Source organism: Ciconia boyciana, chromosome 1 (genome assembly GCF_034638445.1).
Source record: "Ciconia boyciana chromosome 1, ASM3463844v1, whole genome shotgun sequence".
Lineage (NCBI taxonomy): Eukaryota > Metazoa > Chordata > Aves > Ciconiiformes > Ciconiidae > Ciconia > Ciconia boyciana.
In genome coordinates, this window is record NC_132934.1 from 67,457,089 (window position 1) to 67,482,486 (window position 25,398).

Genomic DNA, 25,398 nt, shown 5'->3' on the forward strand with positions numbered 1-25,398 from the left:
GTTCAAATATCTCCGTCTGAAGGAGTTTCTAGAGAAGTTAAGGGCATAATGAACAGCATCTTCATTCCAAAAAAGGGTTTGGAAGAACTAAATCCCAGCTGCCAATCAACTGGAGCTTCTTAAAACTGTCAAGATCAGAGATAACTGGTAATTTCAGTCCTTCCCGCTCTTATTCACTATCTTCCATGATGCCTCTGTAATGGTTTGGTTTTCATGCACCACTTGTGCAGTCAGGATGACTGAATGTCATTCAGCACTTGCAACTTTTGCTTCATCCTCAGACCTTGGAGGCTAGTCATGGTCACTAAACCCTTGAAGCAAAGGCCTCCAGCCAAGTCAGTGGCTTGTGGAGTCACACATGTGGGGTATGTTTCCAGTTGTCGTGTAATATAAGTTTATTTATTCCTCTGTCTTCTTTTCCCTTTCCTGTTTTCTTGATCTTTATGTTTCTGTTGGGCACTGATATTTGCTGTTACTGATTGTATCACATGCCTCAGGCTGGCAATTTCTCTAACAGGCATATCCACCATTCTTTCATTCAGTTTCCTAATCCTGTTCCTCTGATGAGCTTTCACAAGTCTGATCCGCAAATGGTTCCCAGACTGACTCATCCATTTATCAATCTCTTTACATGGATCCTTATTTGAAATAATCTTCCCATCTCCTGAATTCCACCACCTTTTGGCTGAAGCAAATATCCAGAATTGTATTCCCTGCACACAATAATCTGAATTTCAAACCATCCATCCTTTTATCACCTCATGATCTCTAAAAATCACTTGCAGGCCTGCCTGCTGGAATTACCTGCCCACAAGTTTGTCCTCATGGATGTTCAGGGCTGCACATCCAATGCGCCATCTTCCACTTAACATTGAACTTCCAACAGTGAACCAAATTTTGCTTATGCTGAAATTATGCATTCATGCTTCAAAGCCTTCTACCCATAGGGTATTCTTTTACAGTGGTTGGGCATTCATGTTTTGGTCCTTCATTGCTAAGGGCATGGTATCATAACCTGAAGAGAATCAGATCTAAACTCATACCAGTAATATGCCATAATTACATAGATATTAAGGACAAGCAGTTGAAAAAGGTGTTGTATGCATGTATTATTTTACCATTAATGTATAAAGTGAATTTTGAAGGTTGCTAAAACAGGAAAGTATCTAGTCATTAACCCTAGAAGAGGAACATATTGGAATGTGCTGAGACTATTAGGACTCTACACCCAGATAACACTATCAAGATACTATATGTTAAAGTATGTTAAGCTACATCAGAGAAAACATGAGCTATGCTACCAAGGAATTATATCTTGATAGATGTAAAACTCATGGAGCCACAAATGGAAATGCTGTCAGGAAACTATATCTTGATGGTGTAGCCTTGTAGCCCAGGTAAAGTCATGTTGCCATTGCTGGTAGAAAGGCCAGAGGCTGTGATTTAGTTTTGTATTCCTTCAAGGCTGGGATTTGTCAACAGTTGCTTTGTCTGGGCTTGTCTTGGCCTGCCTGGGGCTTTGCTTTAGCTTGTTTAGCTGTAACAGTAGTTGCCTAACAATCAGATTACCTATAACATTACCTAACTTGTTTTAACTTTAGTTAGCTTTGTGCAATTGTGTGCTATACTGTTATAGGAGTTTTGATGTATTTCTGTAACTATAGTTAGTGAAAATAGGCCATTATTCTGTGTAGAGGGAACTGTCTTTGACCTAGAAGTGTGGAGGAGTACAAATGCAGGATGATAGCAGAGGCCTTGAAAGTACAGGCACCAGATGATACCAGAGGCCCCAGGGTTATAAACAAATCACCGGTGGTCAATTACTAGTCACTAAAGGAATGCAGCCTTGGGAGCTGGATAAAACTGGTTTTCAGGATAACAAAGAGAACAAGGAGCAAGTGTCCAACATAATATAAACTAAACCACAGACAGTGAATTTTCTTATAATAGGAATTGTGAAGCAATAAAGAAAGAGGAAGATGTGGTGTATGTTACAAAATATATAAAAATAAATCAAAGCACAGACCCGAGAGTGAGGAAGAAGTCTGCACCATCAACACCAAATTCCTCCCAGTGAAGAACAAGGGACACCAACGAATCACCATAACTCTCCTTTTCAAGTAAGAGTTGTCACAGTCAACCTTTGGGGCCAGAGGGGCAGTGGAAGGGCGAGTCTAACACCAGAGAACAGGGGCAGGTACTAGGACTTTTCTGTACAACTGTTTTAACTGCTAATTAATGCGGCTTTTTCTGTAATAATTGCATGAAATGGACTATTAATGTTGGTACTGTTGTCACCAGGCTGATAACAATGCTTTGCTGTTAAGATTTTAGCTATGCAACCAGTAAATTGTTTGTGCTAGTAAAGTGTATTTCTTCAGTCCACACAAATGGTACGTGTTGCAGCCCAATACTGAAGAAAACCAAAAACCTGGGATTCAAACATTACATAAGGGACATGTAACTTGACCATGTGTAGAACCTGTTGAGGATGTGTGTAACTGATATCAGAACTGGAACCATCTTTAGATGTGCTCCTAAGACTGCAACAACAACAACAAAGACCACACACCACTAATCAGGCTAATGGTTATAACTCCAATACAATAAGAACTACAAATGGTGCGGGCACCATTGCCTCAGAATCAGGTGTGCAGAATCAATCACTGCCATTCTACAGTGCTACATATTTCAGTTTTATCTTATTAAGGGCAAATATACCTCTGATGTTTGTATTGCCTCTGATTACTTCCACTCGAAGCCTGTTGTAATATGGATGCAAAGATGGGCCGAGAGGTGAGGTTTCAGGAGTATCTGCTGGTTCAGGCAATACAAGTCTGAGAAACTCTATTTCCTGCCAATGATCCTGATAAGCTATGCCTTAAAGGGGATTTTAGGATCTCTGACCATATAAACCTGGAATATTTGTTTTGTCCAAACATTTCCAAACATGGACTGTATCATCTGATTCAGTCCTGATTGGTTTTTTTGATTTGTAGCTGGGACCACCTTGCCTTTCTGATGTTTTTCATGGCAAGGCTATTGCCTGTGGTGTTGGCATGGTAGCTAAGAAGGATGTGTTCAATCTGGCATTTTTAGCCTTGCAGCTTGAAAAGTTGCCAATTTTAATTGTCTTACAGCCTCTTCCTGCCTTGGACACCATTCCCACTCTGTTTCCTTCTTTAGCAACTGTGTTAGCATGTGTGCTTTTTCTGTATATTTAAAAGTATGAAGGTGCAAATTGGTGGTGCAGTTCTCCCAATACCATTCCTAGCAATCCCCTACAGGGGCTGGCATTTCAAGCAAAGTTTTTAGTTTTGGTTTTGTTTTGTTTTTACTGTTTGACATTCCTGATGTAACAATTGTATTTCCAATCATCTGATGTCCATCTGCACTAACTGGGCTTTACTTGAATTGATTTAGAATTTGCTCTGTTTCATCGGTTCTAACACCCTGCTAGTTCTTGTTCACGTTTCTTGCTTTGTATCTCCTGTAGCTCCAACTCTGATAAAGCCTTACCTTTGCCTGCATAGGCCTATGCCTTAGCATAGGCTTGTGATAGATGCCCTCTCCAGTCTCCCATGTGCCCCATAAACTTTTTAAGGTTACAGTTACAGTTGCAGAGAATCTTTTGCTGATATATAGGATTTCTACATATGTCATTTGTAGTGGGCAGCCTGTAAGACTGTTGTGAGAGGAGTTAGTGGTCCACATAATATCTAATCCAGGTGTTTGCCCCTGCATCATGAATACCATGTGACCGTTGCTCAACCCTAACAGATGTGTATTTAATCATCATGTAATTAATCAATGTGCTTAATCATAAGCACATGTGTAGTATATTGTTCTGTCCACTTGAAATACTGTGTGTCTTTGATCACCAATTGGATATATTAATCATAGGAACTGTAGCTTTATTAATGTGATAAGGATATTAGGGTGTATTGCTAAGGGACTTTTGAAAGCTAAGTCTACATCCCAAACCTGATTGCTGTCGGGGCTGATGAATCTGTATTGTGAGCAAAGCTCTGTGAGAGTGCAGGTGAGCACAGAGCTGGCCAACCTCACCATGGATGGGATCTGCACAGCATGCCGTGCCATCGCTAGAGGTCCATCCGATGCTGTGCCATCTCAGGGTTCCCGGCAGCAGAAGGCATGTAAGATTTTATAACTTTCTATCACCTTTTCTGGGACATTAATAAAATATCTATTTTTCTTGAGCATGTTTGTGCCTTTCTTGTTGGGAACCAAAAAGAACCAATGCCTTCTGATACAAACTAGTCATTAGCTTTTTCAAAGAAACTGCTATTGATGTGAAAACTTTGATATGAAATAGCATGAAAGTAGGATGGCACTGTCTTGACAGAGAAGACTATTCATGTGGTGAGGTAGCAAAAAGGAGTTAATGCATACATGGTAACACACTAACATAAAAGAAGGTAACCCCTGAAGAGAGAAAAGAAAGAGAAGAACCATTTATCACAAAACTGCCCTTCCCTACAGAAAGGCCAGCACCTGACTAATGACTCATTTGGTTTGGGTGAAACTGATGTAAGATATCAGCCTCCTTATAGCTTATGTTTTGCTTTACTCAGACACAAAATATGATTCATTTAGCAAAAATTCATTGTGCTTTATCTGTTGTAGTGCCATCATCTTGGGTTTCTACGGTCAATTTTTTAAAAAACTTGCAGACTTGCCACCTGCTTTTGATACTCTTGCAACTCAGTTATCTTCTGTGCAATAGCAGTTAAATGTACCTGCAGGTCTATAACTTCATCTTGTATTCCCTGGTTTGGTACCTGCAGAGTGTAACTATTACGTTGCTGTATTTCCTATTTGACTATTCCATCTCTGAGAGTAAGTACATGCTCTTTTCCTCTGAGAGGGGATACCCTTTTGGATGGCATAAAGCAGATGCTATTTGCTGCTTTTCACTTATTATGTATAAAGTATGATATCTATCAAAACTTTCCTCAGTGTCAGGTAGGGCTGCACTGTCTGGTCTCATTTTATCGGTCCAATGACTAGGCCCCTGCTCTTGAATTATCTTCAGGAGAACAGATGGGTGCCCCACCACATAACTTCTATTTTCTTTTCTTTATTTTTAAACCTATTTATTATCAGCCAACATCTACACCTGGTGTAGCTATATTTTTCTTATATAATTTTTCTATATCCAATATAGAAAATGGATATTTTCTATATCCAATATTTTCTATATCCAATATTTTTCTTATATAATTTTTCTTATCCAATAAGCCACCCTTCAGCCTATGTTGCTGCTAATGTAGCAAAATAAGAAAGGGAAGGTGCTTTTTGTTTTAAACAATACTGATTTCACTCACATTCATGCTCTTATACCATCAAACTCACAAACACTAAGAGTACCTGTCATATTCAAGTCATCTCGGCCAGACCACTAAGAGACTCTGTGGTCTGGCCAAGATTACTTGCGTATGACAAGGAGGACGAGGGATACCAGCAGGAGAGTGGTCACCATATCTCTCCTGACTGGGGAAAATGAACTGGTTTTTGAATGTGCCTTTCATTCTTCAAGGTACTTCTGGAGTTGACAGTGATTGTACTCTTTTGTTTTTTCATCCTGTCCAACCTTCCTGAACTAACTTTGCTGATTTACTGCTCTTTGTGTCTTCCACTCTGGATATTTTATGGATCAAATCCTGTTCTTTATCTTCCTGCCATTCTCTCTTCACATTTTCAGTTCTGTCCTTAATTTTTCCAGTATGCTCACTGATGTTCTGGAATCTTGGCCACAAGCTGATCTCTATGCCACCAACACTCACCATTCTTTTAACCCTTCTGTTACTGTTTCTGCTGGTCCTTTCAGACACATATGTGTATTTACCAACCTTAATGTTTCTATTACAAATCTCTGCATCAAGAGACCCAACCACTATATAGAAATTGTTTTTTTTTCTCCTAAGTTATCAGTGGCTGTGTGTGGTTCCTTCCTTTTTTCTTTTCCAATGAATGGATCCAACCACTTCCTTTCACAACAAAGAGGCAATGGTGGAAAGATTTCCTCTTACTTTCCCACCTTGGATTCTCTGCCAACTAATGCGGCAGTTAATGAATCAAAACTCACTACAAGACCATACAGATAGGGAAAGTGATTTTTATTAAACTTTGTAAATCAGCTGACTCTGTTTACTCATATTTTCACCAACAGAAGTATCAGTATATGTGTGTCCAAGTAATCTGGCCAGGACAACTTGTGCATGACTTGTAGGACAAGACATGCCAGTACTGAATCCTCTCTACATGTCCTAAGATCCTCTTCATTGCTGAGAACAAACTGCTTTTGGATAGGCCTTATATAGCCTTTAAGAGTCAGCAGTTACTGTGATCTTTTGCCTCCACATCTAGTTTCACTCCACGTGAGTCTTAGTCAACGCTGCTGAGTCAATGCTCTGCTTTTGTTTTCCCTATCTGGTTATCTTCTGGCTCTAGGCCAGTTCCTTTATCTTCCCGTCATCTTATCTTATGGTTTCATTTTCTTGTTATCTGGTTATTGAATGAAACCATGCATAGGTTGTGCTGTGATCTAGGTGAACTGCCGACCTTAGGTAACAATACATGCCATTATTTTAGTCCTTGTTCTACTGTTTGTTCTCATGTTCTCACTTGCCCAAGCACATTTCCACTCTCACTTCATTCAGAACAACCAGAGTATTTATGACGTGAAGTCTGCATAAATTCCAAATAAAAGTTTAGGTTCATTTGCAGGTTAGGATTTCAAGTTGCATTCTTTTTTGTATGTTATCAATCACTAACATAACATATATAAGTTAAATTGCTGGTTTTATTTGTCTATTCTATTGTCAAACAAATTCTAGCTGGACTCACCATAGGGAAGCTCTTTCCTTCTGATGTGTTTTGTCTGTTATGCTTTCCAGTTCTTCTGTATCTTTTTAGTAAGAATGCTTTCAGTGTAGGCTAATATACTGTCATAAAACTTGCTAAGGCATATTCAGTATTTGTGAACCTATCAACCTGGGATCACGTAGTGTCTTAAGAGTTGAAGCTTATCAAATGCCCTAAAAGTAGGCCTACAATTTTCTTGGCTTACCTCCCTGAAGAACATGTGTGTCATGCACAACATTTCAGAGAACTTAAAAGCTTACAGAATGTTTTCTGACAAAACAAGAGCAAACCCAAGCCACCGACTATCAATGAGCTACAACAGTCCCAGTCACCATTTGTTCAGCTCGTCTCTTGAGTTTCCATAATTTTCACATAGGAGAGTCCCAGTCACACTATATCTGATGGAAATACTTAATCCCAAAGCTAGGCTGGTAATGCCTCGCCTGTGCAGGCCTAGATTCAGAGGTAACTTATAGATCTGCCCCTTTGCTGCGTACAAACCCTCTTTAACATACTTGATTTTTACCTAAATGCTAAACAGCATGCTGTCTGACATGGGTCAGCTTGCAGCCTAGTTTATTTGCAAATTGGTCTCTCTCGAGAAGAGTCTGACGTTGCCTGCAGTACCCCAGCTCTGAAGGGTACCTTTGCCATTTAGTCATTGATTCAAATAGGCTAAGCTTGGCTGAAACATTTGTGGAGGCTCAGCCTTTGGGTTCTGTGGTAATTTAAATGTTGCAGTTACCATTTTCCTTCAGGTTTTTGTAATGGTTTGATTTGATTTCTCTGCATTCCCATCAACTTGGGGATTATCTAGTACCATGAAAGTGTGTTTTATAACCTATTATTTACAAATCAGTTAAACTAATTCTTCTGTGAAGTATGATTGGATTTTACCACACTGAAAGTGCCTCTTCTGGAAATCATGTATTCTGTCAGATATGGAAGTGCATAAACCTCTATGCTATCCTTTTCTAGGAGAGAGTTTCAATCAAGTTGGTTAATGATATTGACAAAGACAAGTAAATCGTTATTTCCCCTTGCTGTAGTCTGCAGGAACCCTGTATAAGTGATGCAAATGTCATGGTGATGACCATGGTTCTTGTAGTACTTGAGATGAGTTTTTATTCTCCTTTGGCTCATTAAGGCTGTGGCTTACCTGACTAATAAAGCCTTGGGGCATCAGAGTATTTTCATTTTTTTGTGAGCATAGCTATTTAGTACTTGTTTGGAGAATTTTCAGGATTATTGGATTAAAGCCTGCCTGCAATACAGAATGTTTTATGGCCAGTACAAATGGCTTCCTGCTTTTGTGTAGGGGGTACTGCAAATTTCCTGCACTTCTGTAGGGTTTTAAAATGGTCTCTTACGTGCACATACGTTATGTCATATAGCACATTTATGATGAGTTCTTTTATATCATTTGACTAATCTTATGATGTTTGTCAGAGACAAACTTAACCACAAAGCACCTACTTTAACCACATAACTTGAGCAAATTACAGCAGTTATAAATGCTTTAGGCACAAAGTTCTGAGTAGATGAGCAAGTGGAGATGTGTGGGGAGGATATGGCAGGGTGGTTTATGTCTCTTGCCACGCAAGAAGTTTGCATGAGAGATGCCTTGCTCTGGAGTCACATGAACATATGTTAATCACAGTCTGAAAGGGACCTCCTGGAATCCATAGTGACTCCTCTGTCCTCCAAACATGAGCTTAGATAAAGTTATACAACTCTTGCCCCAGGCACTAAGCAATACAGGAGTTTCATGTTAAATTAATGACTGTTTAGAGTCACCGTAAACACTTGTATCTAATATCAACATAAACCATACAATTCACATGATCCTTTATCATTGGTTACTCAATCAATAAATATCTCTATAGCTATACTAGATTTTTACTATAAAGTTTCCAGTATAGACTGGCTTTTGCATGTAACCTTCTTCCTGGCCATAGGTGAAGCAGTAGAAGGTGTTTTTTACCATCTGTGGCCCACTGGAATACAGCCTCATGAGTACACACCTAACTGATGTGGTCCCCATCTAAAGCATGATGGACCTTGGATGTCCAAGGTAAAAAGCTTCCTCTCACAGCTGTTTGTAAACAGCTGGAAACAACTGCTTCTGCAGACCTGCTGGCTCAGCAGCCCAGTTGAATCTAAACCTGACTCCTGTTGAATCAAAAACAAATCCAGAGAGTCTCACTTCTACCACTTCCACAATATTTTTCCCAGGAAAGTGCCCTCGTTCTCAGAAATCTATTCATTTCTAAGCAGCAGCATAGATTCCATGCTCTCCCCTTTGAACATCATCATTCCTCTAATTTTCTAGACACTGTCGGAAAATGTCTTTCTTGTGGGGCACATTTCTTTTGCAGTTAGCCCTGTCTCCTTGATGTGCGTTTCAGCTGTGTCTCAGCTCCATACCATCAGGAGCCCTGTATATTGATTTTGCCCATGCACATTGTAGTTTCCATTTTAAAATCCACTCTAAGAAATTGGTTTAATATAGAGGGGAGTATTTACACCAAAAAAATAACATGCCAAATATAGGTTAGTTAGCTATTTTCATCAGCTCCCACTGAAACTAGAGCAGCAGTGCAAGGGTGAGGTTGGCACCACATAGATAGGAGGTGGGGTGAGGACTGGAGGAGTGACACCTACTCCTATTCCATCAGCTCATTTGCTTGTGAAACCACAGCCAGAAGGTAAAGTCGCATGATAGGGCTGAGCCAATCTAACGGCTCATCATCATCTTTTATTTTAGATTTATTTTGCTGTGAGAATATACAGTGCATCTTTGGGCTAGGTTCTTCATTTGGTAGTGTAGGGAACATGACTTCACAACTGCCAGCAGTTTTGCTTATTAGTTACATGAGTGAAAAACTGTGAGAATACTTTTCATACATATATATTGCTGTAGATCTTACTGGCTGTGTGCGTCTCTCTGCCCCTTCACAGTAGTACAGGCATCTCACTAGGGCCAAGCCAGGTAACGCAGAATAAAAAGTGAATCTAAATACACCAGGTTAATACTATACTTGGGCTACGCACATCAGGTGATAAATGTTTATCAATAAATACAGAACTGAGAAATTATGAAAATCCTGACAACACTATTCTGGAGAGGCACCTTATTGGAGGGGAAATGAACACTCCCACAAAAACCCTGGATGAAAGCAGTTGCTATGTAACACAGAGCTCCAGCTTGCTCCCGGGCAATCCACTGACTCACAGAAGGTCAGATCCAAAGCAGCAAGGGTTAAGCAGGAAGAGTTGCCCAGCCATGCCTGAGGGTGAGTGGCCAGGAGCTGTTGGCAACAAAAGAAAAGTAAATGGGCTGGATGGACAGTCAAGCTCAACTGCTTCTGAATCAATTGGACCCAATGTGCCCAGGTGGCCAAGAAAGCCAAAGGCATCCTGGCTTGTATCAAAAATAGCGTGGCCAGCAGGACTAGGAAAGAGACCATTCCCCTGTACTCGGCACTGGTGAGGCCGCAGCTCGAATACCGTGTTCAGTGTTGGGCCCCTCACTACAAGAGAGACATTGAGGGGCTGGAGCGTGTCCAGAGAAGGGCAACGAGGCTGGTGAAGGGTCTGGAGCACAAGTCTGATGAGGAGCGGCTGAGGGAACTGGGGTTGTTCAGTCTGGAGAAGCAGAGGCTGAAGGGAGACCTTATGGCTCTCTACAACTACCTGAAAGGAGGTTGTAGAGGGGTGAGGGTCGATCTCTTCTCCCAGGTAACAAGTGATAGGACGAGAGGAAATGGCCTCAAGTTGCGCCAGGGGAGGTTTAGGCTGGATATTAGGAAATTTTACTTCACTGAAAGGGTTGTCAAGCACTGGAACAGGCTGCCCAGGGAAGTGGTTGAGTCACCATCCCTGGAAGTATTTAAAAGACATTTGGATGAGGTGCTTAGGGACATGGTGTAGTGGTGGTCTTGGTAGTGTTAGGTTTACAGTTGGACTCGATGATTTTAAAGGTCTTTTCCAGCCTATACGATTCTGTGATTCTGTGACCCTCTGCTGTGGCAGCTCAGGGATCCCAGCGCCTGTGATGGATGTGGGCTGGGGATGCATCATGGTGCAGTTCCCCTTCCAGGCATGGTACCACAGTCTCCTTCGGGACAAGTGCCTGGAGCAAGCTAGGAAGAGCTGTTAGCTGCTGATGTCCCTGCCCTGGGTGGCCTTTCTAAGGTAATGGCTCTCTGGTGTTTTCCTTTTGTTCCCAGGAGAAGCAGCCATCTACCAGTCCCTGACTCACCCCAGGATTTCCAGCAACCCTGATTCCCTGCCGGTGCTGCCCCAAACACTGCTTTCAAGTGAAGAGCCCCTTTCTGTTAACACATGTAAGTCTGAAAAGACTCCATAAGAATCAATGTAAGTTTCTCACATAAATATGGGGTCTTCACAGAGCAACAGAGACGGACAGAGAGACAGAGAAGTAGAAGAAAAGAAGGGTGAAAGCAGTGCAGGTGTGCCCCGGACTCCACTCACCACAAACTTAAGGACAGGTATAAATTCTCCTTACTTTACTCATATGAGAAAGTGAAGCTGGCTCACTCTCATTCTCTCTCACTTTCTTTCTGTCTTCCTAACACTCAGAGACTTCAGTCTTTAGTCACGTGTCCTTTGCTGTAAGTTTCTTCAGATTGGAATTGGATAACCTCCCAGGTTCTGGGGGACCCCTTTGTCAGAGGAATTCCTGAGGATGTAGCCCCTGTTCGGTGGAACTGAGAGTTGCTAAATTGACAAAGAACTGACTAAAGATATGCCGCTTTGTTCGTAGTAGAAATCCTGTTTTACCAGCAACGATTTTGAGGAGCCCTGTAGCAAATTGGGTATGCTTGTACATTCATGTTCCTGTATTTTATTTTCTGTCAAATAAGACTCTGAATTTGACTATCGTGATCTGTGTGTCTCACTGGGAATTTGGACCTTAAGCCTGTGCGCTTGCTACCCAGGACCTTGGAGATCTCAAACGTGTGGGCACCGTTTGAACTAATTTCCCGAAACCAGTTTCATTTTTTCACTCTCTGAGTGTACATGTGGCTCTTAGTCACATGCAAAAGCCCTGCACGTAAGATTTGATGATCTGCTGGGGAAAGACAGGGCTCTGAGGGTTTGGTGGGACTGCTCTGTGTCAGAGGTGGCCTGTTTTACTGAGCTCATGTCTCCTGTAATGCTAGAGATAGCCATGGGCTTGGCTGTGATTTCTAGTAAGTGAATAGCTCTTCTTTTGCCAGAATATAAGCAGCTCATTAAAGGCCAACTAACTCAATTCATCCTTAAATGAGTTTTCTCAAAGCACAGTGTAAACCATCCTGCCTTGATGAAAGAAAATCAAGGTGGGGAGGCAAGGTCACACAGCAAAGCTATGATTCACTTGTATCTCATGGGAACTAACTAATAATATTCCAGTGTTTTCCTGGATACATATTATCATTGAAGATAATTAGGCAGGCACTGCCATCAAAATAGTACAAATCAGTAGCAGGACATTTTTCTCATGCAAAGAGCATTTAAACCAGATATAAAGGAGAAGCAGCCCAACAATTTTAACATAGATTAACTAGCCAATTATTCTGTGCTAAACTGTTGTTTACCCATCTATCTATTTTGCACCCTGTTAACCAAATGTCATACATTGCCAGAATGATTGGCATATATGCTAAAATGTATATATAGAGGCAGTATTCTCACAGTCCTTTACTACCTCACTTAAGTAATTAGCAAAATTACTGGCAGGTGTACAGTCATGTTCTCTACACCAAATGAAGAATCTATCCCAAAGATGCGTTACATGTTCTTATAGCAACATAAGCACTGAATAAAAGGCAGATGAATAGAATTTCCTTTCTCAAGGCTGAACTTTCAAAACACAGAAAAGCTGTGATATGTTTCAAGAGTAAAATCTATGGATTTATACAGGTTCATGCCTTTAGATAAGTAGTAACAGCAAGTTCAGCAATTTATATCTAATTTTGAAAAAAAGACAGCACCATCAATTTCTGTCAGATGTTTGACCATCTGCATTTTCAACTCTGCTGTGTTGCCTGGTTGGTTCTCCAGAGTTACACTAGGTTACCTGTTTCAGATAGATCATGCCTCTTCCTTGCCTTGAACAGTCTGGAGTAAATATATACTGATGTCTCCTCTCCTGTAGAGAAACATGTTCAGACCCTGCTTGCTATTCTCCACGGGAAATCCAAGGAAGTCTTCACTGGAAGCCAGTAAAACAGTTTCTGTCTCGAGAGAAAGGAGGTAGTAGTAGTGTATTTTCCTGCTGCCACCATAAACAGCTTTGGACATTAGTCCTCAACAGCTTTTTGATAATTCCCAAAATCTTCCTTTCTACTCGGATTACCAAATGACAAGATGGAGTACCTCCACCCCCCATATGCTTTAAGCACTTTCTGAAAGAGGCGATAATCCCCAGGAAGACACATGCCAGGCTCATCCAGCCTATTATCCACTGTGACCAGGTGGTCCCCAGAGGAGATCCTGGATCTCTCTCCTCTCTGGTAAGAAGACTCAGTTCAGAAAGGAGTCACCAGAAATTCCCTAAAAGTGCAGCTTCTCACTGCATCTTACAGTGGGAATATATAAAAGGTTCTATGGAGAGCTGCATTAGCACAGTCTACTGCAAATGCTTCAACCTATGTGCACAAGAAGGCAGAAGACATTGGCAGCTGTTTTGAGGCCAAGCGGGAGACATGCTCCTACCCTGAGAAGTGAGGCTGCTCCGGATACAGCTGTAGTGTAAGAGCCTCACAGGCAAGCAGCACACTTGAGAAGCATCTCAAGGTACCCCTCCTCCAAGGACGGATGCATTCACCATACAGGAGTGGGACAGATGGACATAGCACGAGCATGTTTTTGTCCCTCAGATCCCTGCAGAGGTCAAGGGACTGTCATATAAAATGGCTGAGTCTCTTTTTGCTGCCTAAAGTCTGAGGGGCCTTCCTATATGGAAGACAGGTAAGGAAGCATGTCTCTGGAAAGCTGTGATTACGGACCCAAATACCACTTCATAAACTTCTGTAACTATCTCTGCCTGGGCTTGTACCTGGGTTTTCCCATGACATGTGGTAAGCTTTTTTCTTTAGGATGATATGAGCCTACATCATGTCATGAGTTGATCCCATTCAATTATTGTAAAGTTTCTGACTGAAAAAAATTGTGTGGGCTCACCCACTTCTGGAGCTGTCATTGATCAGTCTTCCCCTTGAACTTCCTTCTACTTTCCGGCTACCCATATCTTTTCTCCAGCTTTAAAGACAAACAATCTATATTGCTTCAGTGCACCACAGAAATGCAGCAGCAGGCAACAATGCACAAATTTCTTGTTAGGAAAAAACAAACAACCAAACTTTTAAACACAAGTCTGTTGAATTTTCATCAGCGAAGCTCATTCTTGTTTATTATTTCTGAAGGAAAAGGCTGGATGACCAGGCTGGAGGATGTCTGGAAGAAAGTGACTATAAAGGCCAGGCAAACAGGTTTTTGGAGGGTTTAGTTTTGCTTGGCCTTAACAGTTCTGTTTGATAGACTTAAATAATAAAGGCCAGATAAGTATGTTCAGAGGGCAGGGAAGGAGAAGGAACATTTGGATTTGCAGCCATTTGCAGTTCACTTTGTAGCTAGGTAATAAAGGTCTGGCAATCAGGTTGCCAGAAGCTGAGAGAGGAGTGTTATTCAGGAAAATAAAAAATGAAACCGAAACAAACACAAAACCCACCCACAACATAGCAAATAGAGAATGTTTTTTCAAATTTATCTATTCTGACACAAGCACAGCATAATTTCCTGTGATCATCCTGGGTAAAATAGTTTATTAGCACTTCCCTCAAGGCCCGTTTTTCACAACCAGCCTGCATAGTCTTGTGGGTTGTGTCTCCCAAGATCTCTTACTTGCTTTTTCTAGCTATCAGCCACATCTTCCCTAGCTTTTCCAGAACTGGAAAATTCAGAGGTGGCAAGAACCATGAGTCCATAGTGAATGTGACAGAGTGATCTCCACCTCACTTTCAACTGGCCAGGGTGTTTCTGGCAGTGGCTAAAGCTCCATGCTGCATCAGGGCCAGGAAGGCCAGAAGGGAGGGACACACCGAAATGCATGAGAAGCAAGGCAGGAGGGGCAGCACAGCCCGGTGCTGTGTGCTGGGCCAGCTAGAGGTGCCAAATTCTCTGCAAGTCTAATTCAGAGGCTAACTGCTGAGAGACATGTGCTGACAGAGGTGAAGAGGTGGGACTCAAGATGCTCCATGTGAGCTTGCAGGAGGATCTACTGAGTCATCTGTGCATGCAACCACCCAAAACATTGGAGAGTCCTGGTTGTCCATAGCCCTCTAACACCAGGTGAGATTGCTGTGGCATTGGAGGAGACGTGCAAGGAGCTTGTCAGGATGAGACACAAGCAGAGAATGCAGCCTGCGCATGTACAAGAAAGCAGCATTTCCTTCCTTGAGGATAGGGGGGTCCAACCCTGCCTAATTTTTAGAAATCTCATTAAAATTTTTCTCTGTAGTTCTGCCTCAATACATTGGAAAACAGAAAAAAAGGCTATTGCCATACTGAGGATCTTATAACTTCTGCTAGGAGTTCCTTTAGGTGTTGAGCCTGCCTTCTCACTCTGTAACAGCATTAAGGAAAACTATCTACGGAAACTTGTTACAGTGTTTAACAAGGAACGGGATGGACCCAGCGTGAAAAGTGGTTCATGGGAGAAAGTTGCAAGGTCATGTGATAGGTAATGGTCCTTTTTTTTCTATTTTCCAGTGTAACAGAAATGTAATCTCGTTAGTACTAGTTTGATAGCGAAGAAGCTACACTGTCCTTCCTTTGTTAAATATAACTCCCTTAAAACTCGGTCGCATTATGCCCGTGCACACATAAGTCTCCTACTACATTTCCTGCTGGGATCCCTCCGATTAAAAAGCACTGGAGACAGCGCTGCAGCGAACAACGTATCCGCCCACACAGATATGCACAAAACCCTTTCAAGTGGGCAGAAACTGAGAAAACAACCAAATTCTTGGACAGAAAGAGTGTATGGAGAGACTAATATCTCCCTTTTCCAGAGCTGGTGGTGTAAGCTTGGGAAATACGGTCTTAGACTCTGTCAGATTAAGGAAAAAAGGAAAATGGAGACTTCATTCTGTTCAAGTAGATAAGTGATAATATTGCTTTACTATGCTGATTTACAAAGTGATTGTAAAATGACTAGATTATCCTAGAATGTGAGGCTTAGCAAAAAGGAGTAGAATGGTAAGTACTTTTGAATAGGAACAAAAATATTCAGCTTCTCTGTGGTAGCATGCCGAATAAATTGATTAGATGTGGCTATTTGAGAAAAACAACTGCATATTCTGCGCTAACTTTGTTATGGAAAAATGATTACAAGGAGCGCCCCTGAAAGAATAGAAACTCCCTCACAAAATAAGTCAGACAAAGCAATCAACCCCGGGTCTTTTTTGTTTGAATGACAGATTGCATTTCAAAGTGAACCATTATTAGAAAATCCACCATTCAGAAATTTCTCAGGTGCCTAACAGTCATAGCAAAGTCAAGCTCTCCATCTTCCTCCCATTTTATCTCAATCAGATGTTTCGTTCTTCTGACTAGAACTATTGCAGGCCAGATAAGCTAGAATGGGCAAAAGAAAACGTATCTTGTATGCAAAGTCAAGAATTTATTGTCAGTATGTTTAACACTTAACCTACAGCAAATGGTTATTATAAGTGTAGCCAAATTACAATGATATTCATATGCATAGTCCAAATTTTCCATTTAGTATGGAAGAAGTCTCACTAAAAATATAATTAAAATTGTCACTAAAATTAAAATTGTTACACAAAAGCTTCCTAGCATTTAGCCCTTTCCTTTGGTGTTATGCTCTCCCTTTCACTGCCCATCTGGTTCCTAAGGTTGCTGGCTTCAGCCTGCGAAAGGGTTATGGCAAATTGTCAGCCTTCCAGGCCCTTCTTTCATTGGAAGAATATGATGTCGATGGTGGACAAGAGGTCTTGTTGTAATAATCAAATGTAAGTATACAATTCACGTAATGTTGATGCTGCTATAGAAATCCGTTGTAGAGCCCTGCCCTATCTACATAGGAAGGTAGACAATGTGCCTTTGTCTGATAAGCAGGATATGGCTGTCAAAAGCAGAAGTTTAACTGATTTATTACTAGCCTAGTTAGTAAACCATGAAGAACCGCTGAGATCTGCTAAAAAGGTAGGAAACTAGGGGAAAGGTAATTCCGGCAAGGGGAGATCACGACCACCAACTCACAGACTACCTACCCCAATTATACCACTGACTCAAATGATGAAGTTGAAGAAGAACAATTAAGCATGCATACTAATTTACATGCTGGGCAAAGAGATTTTAACCAATCATTTAATGGAATAACACTGCATATGTATTAGGAAGTTGAATATGTTAATGCTTTATGTATAAATAACTGTTAATTTGAAAGCTTGGTGCGCTGTCTTGAGACAGACACCCATATCTGCGCAAATATGCAATAAAATACCTCTGCTCTGTGTGTATATGGGCATTTTGCACACTGGGTAGATGAACCCTGATTTTTGGGACAACAGTCTGATGCTGAATGCGTTGACGATTTCTTCCTCCTCATCCTACAGTCTTGGGGTGGGTTGACCCTGGCTGGACTCCAGGTGCCCACCAAAGCCGCTCTATCACTCCCCTTCCTCAGCTGCACAGGGGAGAGAACATATAATGAAAGGCTCCTGGGTTGAGGTAAGGACAGGGAGATCACTCAGCAATTACCATCATGGGCAAAACAGACTTGACTTGGGAAAATTAATTTATTACCAATTAAATCAGAGTAGGATAATGAAAAATAAAAACTAAATCTTAAAACATCTTCCCCCCACCCTTCCTTTCTTCCCAGGCTCAGCTTCACTTCCAATTTTCTCTACCTCCTCCCCTCCAGCAGTGCAGGGAGACCGGGAATGAGGGTTGCGGTCAGTTCATCACACATTGTCTCTGCCGCTCCTTCCTCCTCACACTCTTCACCTGCTCCAACATGGGGTCCCTCCCATGGGACACAGTCCTCCACAAACTTCTCCAACATGAGTCCTTCTCACAGGCTGCAGTTCTTCATGAACTGCTCCAGTGTGGGTCCCTTCTACACAGTGCAGTCCTTCAGGAACAGACTGCTCCAGCATGGGTCCCCCATGGGGTCACAAGCCCTGCCAGCAAACCTGCTCCAGCGTGGGCTCCTCCCTCCACAGGGTCACAGGTCCTGCCAGGAGCCTGCTCCAGCACGGGCTTCCCAGGGGGTCACAGCCTCCTTTGGGTGCATCCACCTGCTCCAGCGTGGGGTCCTCCACGGGCTGCAGGTGGATGTCTGCTCCACCATTAACCTCCATGGGCTGCAGGTGGATGTCTGCTCCACCATTAACCTCCATGGGCTGCAGGGGGACAGCCTGCCTCACCATGATCTTCACCATGGGCTGCAGGGGAATCTCTGCTCTGGCCCCTGGATCACCTCTTCCCCCTCCTTCTTCACTGACCTTGGTGTCCACATAGTTGTTTCTCTCACATGTTCTCACTCCTCTCCTCTGGCTGCTGTTCTGCAGCAGTTTTGTCCTTCCTTCTTAACTCTGTTATCCCAGGGGCACTACCACTGTCACTGATGGGCTCGGCCTTGGCCAGTGGCAGGTCCGTCTTGGAGCCGGCTGGCATTGGCTCTGTCAGACATGGGGGAAACTTCTAGCAGCTTCTCACAGAAGCCACCCCTGTAGCCCACCCTCACTACCAAAACTTTGCCATGCAAACGCAATACAAGTCTGCTTGGCACTATTTTATACATTTTCTAACATGCAACTTTCTCTTCTTTCCTGGGTATGTATCTCTATGTTACAACTGAATTTCCCATTTTACACTTGATGGATACTCTTTCCTTTTCCTACGTCACCCCTAAAACTAGTTTTGCACAGGTCCCAAGTTTTCATTCCCTTAACTATCAGTAACTGGCCACTGGTGAGTAGTTTTAGCACCATCCTGTGCACACCTTCAAGGCCTCTGTTATCCCACACACATACTCCCCTACACACTGCATCTTTGGGCTAGAGTCATAAATAGTTCATTCCACTCAGAATAAACACTTATTACTACCATCTGGTTAAAAACTATAGTTATACTGCACAATTATACAAAGCTAAGCAAAAATAAAACAAATTGAGCAATAGCCAACTGGTCATTAGAAAAATGCTGTTACATATTAGAAAAAACTAATAGAAAGCTCTGGGCAAGGCAAAGCATGTCAAGTCCTGAAACCTGCAATGTTTGTTGTTACAAAGCCTGTCACCTCTAACTTGTGAAGGAGTCACCATATTTACTGGGCTACAAGTGTCACCGAAATCAGGAATGAACCTCTTAACACCAATGTAGCATTAAGCAGGCATTCATAAGTTAGGCGAAAGGATCCCTTGTGCATCCAGCACTGCAGTAAAGAGCACGCCTACTTCTTAATGCTACATTGGTGTTAAGAGGTTTATTCCTGATTTCGGTGACAGTTTTGGCAACCCAGATGGGACACTGCTTCTGAATCTCGATGGATCCACAGGATTGCAGGACCTCCAGCTGGCACCGATGGATTCTCGGGAAGACCCTCTGATCCCCGGACCGAAGAGCTCTGAGCAAGACCCTTGGGAAGGTAAAGGCATTCCTTTCTTTAATTTTCTTTAAACGAGTGGTTGCCTGCCCATAAGACGCAGCAAAAGCCCCGCAGGGTTGGGCTATAAAGATACCTAAGGGAAGGAATTGATCCTATCGGACAAAAGTCTGTAGGATACCCAGGTTTGGAATCTGGAATTGGATTTAGCAATCAATTAAAACCTCCGGAGGAAGAGGTGGGTTAGAGTCCCAGTGAAAAAAAGGGTATAAGGGGTTCAAGTCCCCAGTGTTTTGTTAAAGGGTATAAGGGGTTTGAGTCCCCAGTGCTTTGTTAAGTTGTATTTTTGTGTTTTGTGTTAAGTCATTGTCTTTGTGTTTTTGTATTTGCTTTTTGTACTATTTTATAAAGGGTAATAAGCCTTCGGCAGAAGGGGGGACTTTGAAAAGATCACCCCTAGGTTGTATATTGAAACATTAGGGAAAAGTGGGGGGGGACCCTCTCACTCAAAAACAGCTTATAGAGTATTGTAATAATTGGTGGCCAATGTATATTCTTGAAGATCAGGGAAAATGGCCAAACAATGGAACGGTAAGATATAACACTATATTACAATTGATGTTATTTTGCAGGTGGGAGGGTAAATGGGATGAGGTACCTTCTGCAGATTTATTTTTTCACTTTGAGAAATCATCCGGAGTGGCAAAACCAGTGTGGGATGATCCTGCAATACCTCTATGGTATTATTGACTTTGGAAAAACAGGGAAGGAATAAGAGTTTAAAATGATGTTGCTCTGCTGTAGCATTAGGAAATAGCATTTAAAGTGTGGACAAGATGGTGATGATTTGGAATTTATGGTAGCTCCTTGCCAAAGGCTTGGAGAAAATCCTGATGAAGGAGATGATGCAAGCAGCGTGGGGGGAGGAGGTTATAGGCAAAGTGACGAAACTGGGGTTGTAGGGGAATGGTTCAGAGGAACAGAGAGATTTAGTCCTATTGCGGGGAGGACAAGGGGACAACAAGGGGAAGTTGGGGAAGTTTTTCAAGCTCCTCTCCGCCAGGCAGTTGGAAATAACGGACTGGTAATGGTGAAAGTGCCATTTTCTATAATGGACTTAAGAGCCTGGAGGGAAACAGCGGGTATTTATAGGGAAGACCCAGAAAGGGTGGCTAAGGTGTTTGAAACTATAATCAGGAGTCAAGGTCCTGATTGGAATGATTTACAGGGAATATTAGATACATTGTTGGATGGCACTGAAAAGAAGATGGTATTAAATACTGCTCGGAAACAGGTAGAAGGGGCACGTGCTAATGGGGATTTGCAGGGAATAATAGATCAAAATTTTCCTGCCACAGACCCAGAGTGGGATCCCAATCAGCTGGGGCCCCAGGGGCTTTTAACAAGGTGTCAGAGGTGGATACTGTTTGGCATAAGGCACGCTATGCCAAAAGTGATTAATTGGTCTAAATTATATGAGATTAAACAAGAACCAGATGAATCTCCATCCACCTTCATGGAGCTGTTAAAGGTCACTGACAGGGAATATATTAATTTAGACCCTGAAAAGCCAGAAGAGGCTGTTCAATTGGCTTCTGTCTTTATGGGACAATAGGCCCCAGATATCAGAAAGAAACTTCAAAAATTAGAAGGGGCAGACTCAAGGGATTTGGGAAAAATATTAGAGGAGGCATGGACGGGTTTTTAACAACAGGGAACAGGAAAAGGAAACGCAGCAGGCTCGAAGAGAAAATCAGAGGGAGGGGAGGTTGATTGCTGCTTTAACAGGGGCTTTGGGAGGAGCTTATAGAGGAAGGGGAAGAAATGGGGGAGTGGGAAAACCACCTCCTTTTGTGCATCCCCGTCTTGCAGAAGATCAGTGTGCAATCTGCAAAGAAAGGGGACATTGGAAATGGCCCCATTGGGAATGGCCTCAAGCTGGGAACCTGGACCCAGCCCTACAAACCATCAAACTAATGACATTGAACGAGGAATGCTGAGGAGGACTGGGGGAATCAACCCCAGCTGAACCCCTGGTTACACTGAGGCTGGGGAACAATGAGGTAGAATTCTTAGTTGATACAGGAGCCACTTATTCTGTACTTAATACTTGTAAGGGAAGCTTTAGTCATGAAACTGTAAGCGTTGTTGGTGCTACAGGGAAGCAGGAAAAACGGCCCTTTTTGCAACCTTTAAAATTTAAGTTAGGGAAACAATGGGTGACTCAATTTTTTATATGCCTGAATGCCTGATACCCTTGATGGGAAGGGATTTATTGAGCAAATTAGATGCACAGATAACCTTTAAGAATGGAGGGGTACAGCTACTAATACCTGAATCAAAAGCTGTGGAAGCAAGAATTTTTATGTTACAGAACACACCGAGATCAAAGGAAGAAATTCCTGCAGAAGTGAAAGATGCAGTAGCACCCTTGGTATGGGCTAGTGGAATCCCAGGTCGGTCTAAATTGGCAGAACCAGTAAAAGTTGTTCTAAAATCTGGAACTAAACCGGTAAGACAAAAACAATATCCTATTAAGTGGGAAGCTAGAAAGTGGTTGGAAGAATTAATAACGAAATTTTTGAATTATGGATTGTTGATAGAGTGTGAATCGGAATATAACACTCCAATATTACCAGTGAAAAAGCAGGATGGTAAGGAATATAGATTAGTTCAGGACTTAAGAGCTGTGAACCAGATTGTTCAAGATATTTACCCAGTAGTAGCTAACCCATACATCCTTGAAGGAAAATGATAAGTGGTTTACTGTACTCGATCTCAAGGATGCTTTCTTCTGCATACCTCTAGACAAAGACAGGTGATATTCGCCTTCGAATGGGAAAGTCCCACCACTGGATGAAAAACACAGCTTACCTGGACAGTGCTTCCTCAAGGGTTTAAGAATAGTCCTACAATATTTGGGAACCAGCTGGCAAAGGAGCTGGAATTATGGAAAAAGGAAAACCCTGAGGGAACAATACCGCAATAAGTAGATGACATTCTGTTGGCTGCAGAGACTCAGGGAGAATGTCTACAGATGACTATAATCTTGTTGAATTTCTTAGGACAAGGAGGATATGGGGTATCAAAGAACAAAGCACAGATAGGAAAAGAGACTGTGATATATTTAGGTTTTGAAATTTCACAAGGACAGTGGAGACTGGGAGCTGATAGGAAAGAAGCAATCTGCCAAACTCTAGAACCAAGAACTGTGCGAGAACTGAGGGTGTTTCTGGGGATGGTTGGGTGGTGCAGACTGTGGATTCTCAACTATGGACTATTGGTAAAACCCCTTTATGAAGCTTTGAAGGGTTCAAAAGAGAACCACCTACTATGGACCCCTGAATGCCAAGTAGCCTTTAAAAATTTAAAAAGGGCTTTGATGTCAGCACCTGCATTGGGACTGCCCGATTTGTCCAAACCTTTTGAGCTATTTGTACATGAACGACATCTTGCCCTGGGTATGGTGACTCAAAGACTAGGAGCATGGAGGAGAGCTGTGGGATATTTCTCCAAACAATTGGACAATGTGAGTAAGGGATGGCCAGGATGCTTGCGTGCTGTAGCTGCAACTGTTCTTTTAATTCAAGAAGCTAGAAAATTAACAATAGGACAAAGAATCATTGTATATGTTCCACATATGGTAATTTCTGTTCTAGAACAAAAGGGGGGACATTGGCTGTCTCCAAGCAGTATGCTTAAATATCAAGTCATCTTGTTGGAACAGGATGATGTAGAACTTAAAATCACCACAGCAATCAACCCAGCGATGTTTTTGAATTCAGAAATGAGGGCTTCTGAACCCTTGCAGCATGATTGTCTGCAGACCATAGAGCACGTATATTCAAGTAGACAGGATCTAAGAGATGAACCGTTAACTAACCCTGATTTGGAGCTGTTTACAGATGGTAGCAGCTTCATACGAGATGGAAAAAGGATGGCTGGATATGCAGTGGTCACAGCTACACAGGTGATAGAAGCTGGGGCCCTACCCATTAACACATCAGCCCAAAAGGCAGAATTAGTGGCACTGAGACAAGCCCTGAAGGGGAAAAGGTAAATATATGGACTCATTCAAAGTACACATTTGGAATAGTCCATGCACATGGGGCTATCTGGAAAGAAAGAGGATTGTTGTTGGCTCAAGGATCATCTATCAAATACAAGGAAGAAATTCTCCAACTTGTATTCAAAGACCTAAGGAAGAGGCAGTAATGCACTGCAGAGCACATAAAACCGCAGTAAATGTGGGTAATCAATTGGCTGATAAAACTGCTAAAGAGGTGGCTGAACAAAGCATCCTTGCATTGGTACTAGTAAAACAGATGAAGCTCCCAACTCTAAAACCTAATTATGGTGAGTTAGATCAACAATTGGCATTGCTGTTTAAAGCAACCATAAATGAAGAGGGTTGGTTAGTAACTCCTACAAAGCAAGTCATTGTCACACCACAGGTAATGACTGAGATTGTAAAAGAGAGACACGAGGAAACATATTGGGGTAGTGAGGCTATGATTTCTAGTCTTCAAGATTCGATTATATGCGTAGGGATGATGGGAACAGTAAAGTCTATAACAGCAAAATGCCCTATTTGTTTGAAAAACAATCCCATGAACAGGAAAAGACCGCCTTCAGGGACCACTAGACAAGGAAATTCCCATGGACATTATTGGCAAATTTATTTTTCTGAATTGCCAAAACAAAAGGGTTATAAATATCTCCTGGTGTTGGTTGACACCTTCTCAGGATGGCTTAACAAGATTTTACATGGATTAGGATTCTCCCTAACAGGATGGTTAGAGTCTGTTGCAAAGTGTAATTGTCTTTCTAATAATAATGATAGTTATTCTTGTTCTGTTTGGATGTTTGAGAAGTTTGATTACTAGACAATTATCCCAAGCACATGTATTGGTTGTGCGAAATGAAAGTGAGACTCATCAAATAAGGATCAGATATCGATAAGTCTCAAAGTGGGGAAATGTTGGAAAATAAGTGAGGAACATGTAAAGAATAAAGTTCAAAGGGACAACCAAGAAGGAACAAAGAAACCCAAGAATATCCTGGTGAAACCGGATCTTCTAGCATGTGATATTTAACAATGGAGAAAATTAAGCCTTAAAGGGAAGAATGACCCCGGATCCATGACCTGAAAAGCATGGTTTTGGGGTCTACAACCACCAGCAACCACCAGAGGACCCCCATGTGAAAAACTGAGGATGCATTATGCTAAATCATCATTATGTAAGATACTAATTAACATAGTCCCACCTAGTAGTGTGAAAACCTATGCATATGGAAAGATATGCTGTATAAATGAACCTAGATCTGTGTAAACTGGGATGCACGTTAGGCAGAAGGATCCCCTGTGCATCCAGCACTGCAATAAAGAGAATGCCTGCTTCTTAATGCTACATTGATGTTAAGAGGTTTACTCCTGATTTCAGTGACACAAGGGTATGGTTTTATGACTCAAATAAGCTACAATGACTTCTGCTGATACAGAATCAGAATGACAGCAACAGAAACTGGTCAAGTTAGCTTAATGAAGGAATATTTAATTAAAAGCTACACCAAGAGCTACTTCCATCTGGCACCTAGTTTTCATCCTCTTCCAGTGACCAGTGTCGCTAGCTCTAAAGGCTCTTTTTGATCTGTCCCCTAAACAATCTGGAGCATTACAAGTACTGTAGCTGAAGAAAGCCACTTGAATTCCAAAAATTATTTTGCCGCACACACTTCTGAGAAATCCCTACAGAAACAAATGGAGAAACTGGAAGCTTGTAACAACAGCTGCATTGAAGGAACTGCATTGCAAAGGACTTGCAAATACTGAAAATAAAAGCAAGCATGAGAAAAATCAA

General features: G+C 42.0%; 1 protein-coding gene and 1 long non-coding RNA gene across 2 annotated transcripts; both read left to right on the plus strand.

Annotated features, from left to right (window-relative positions):
• Positions 1 to 2,084: 2,084 nt before the first annotated feature.
• On the plus strand, positions 2,085 to 19,575 carry LOC140646208 (uncharacterized). The gene is made up of 3 exons (XR_012040365.1): positions 2,085 to 2,120; positions 11,121 to 11,402; positions 19,440 to 19,575. It is a non-coding gene; the product is annotated as an uncharacterized lncRNA (long non-coding RNA).
• A 534-nt stretch (positions 19,576 to 20,109) lies between these two features.
• On the plus strand, positions 20,110 to 24,423 carry LOC140656567 (uncharacterized). The gene is given in 5 exon segments (XM_072872894.1): positions 20,110 to 20,128; positions 22,141 to 22,191; positions 22,603 to 23,577; positions 23,580 to 23,720; positions 23,723 to 24,423. Coding segments are annotated over 5 exon segments (1,887 nt in total).
• The last annotated feature ends 975 nt before the right edge of the window (positions 24,424 to 25,398 follow it).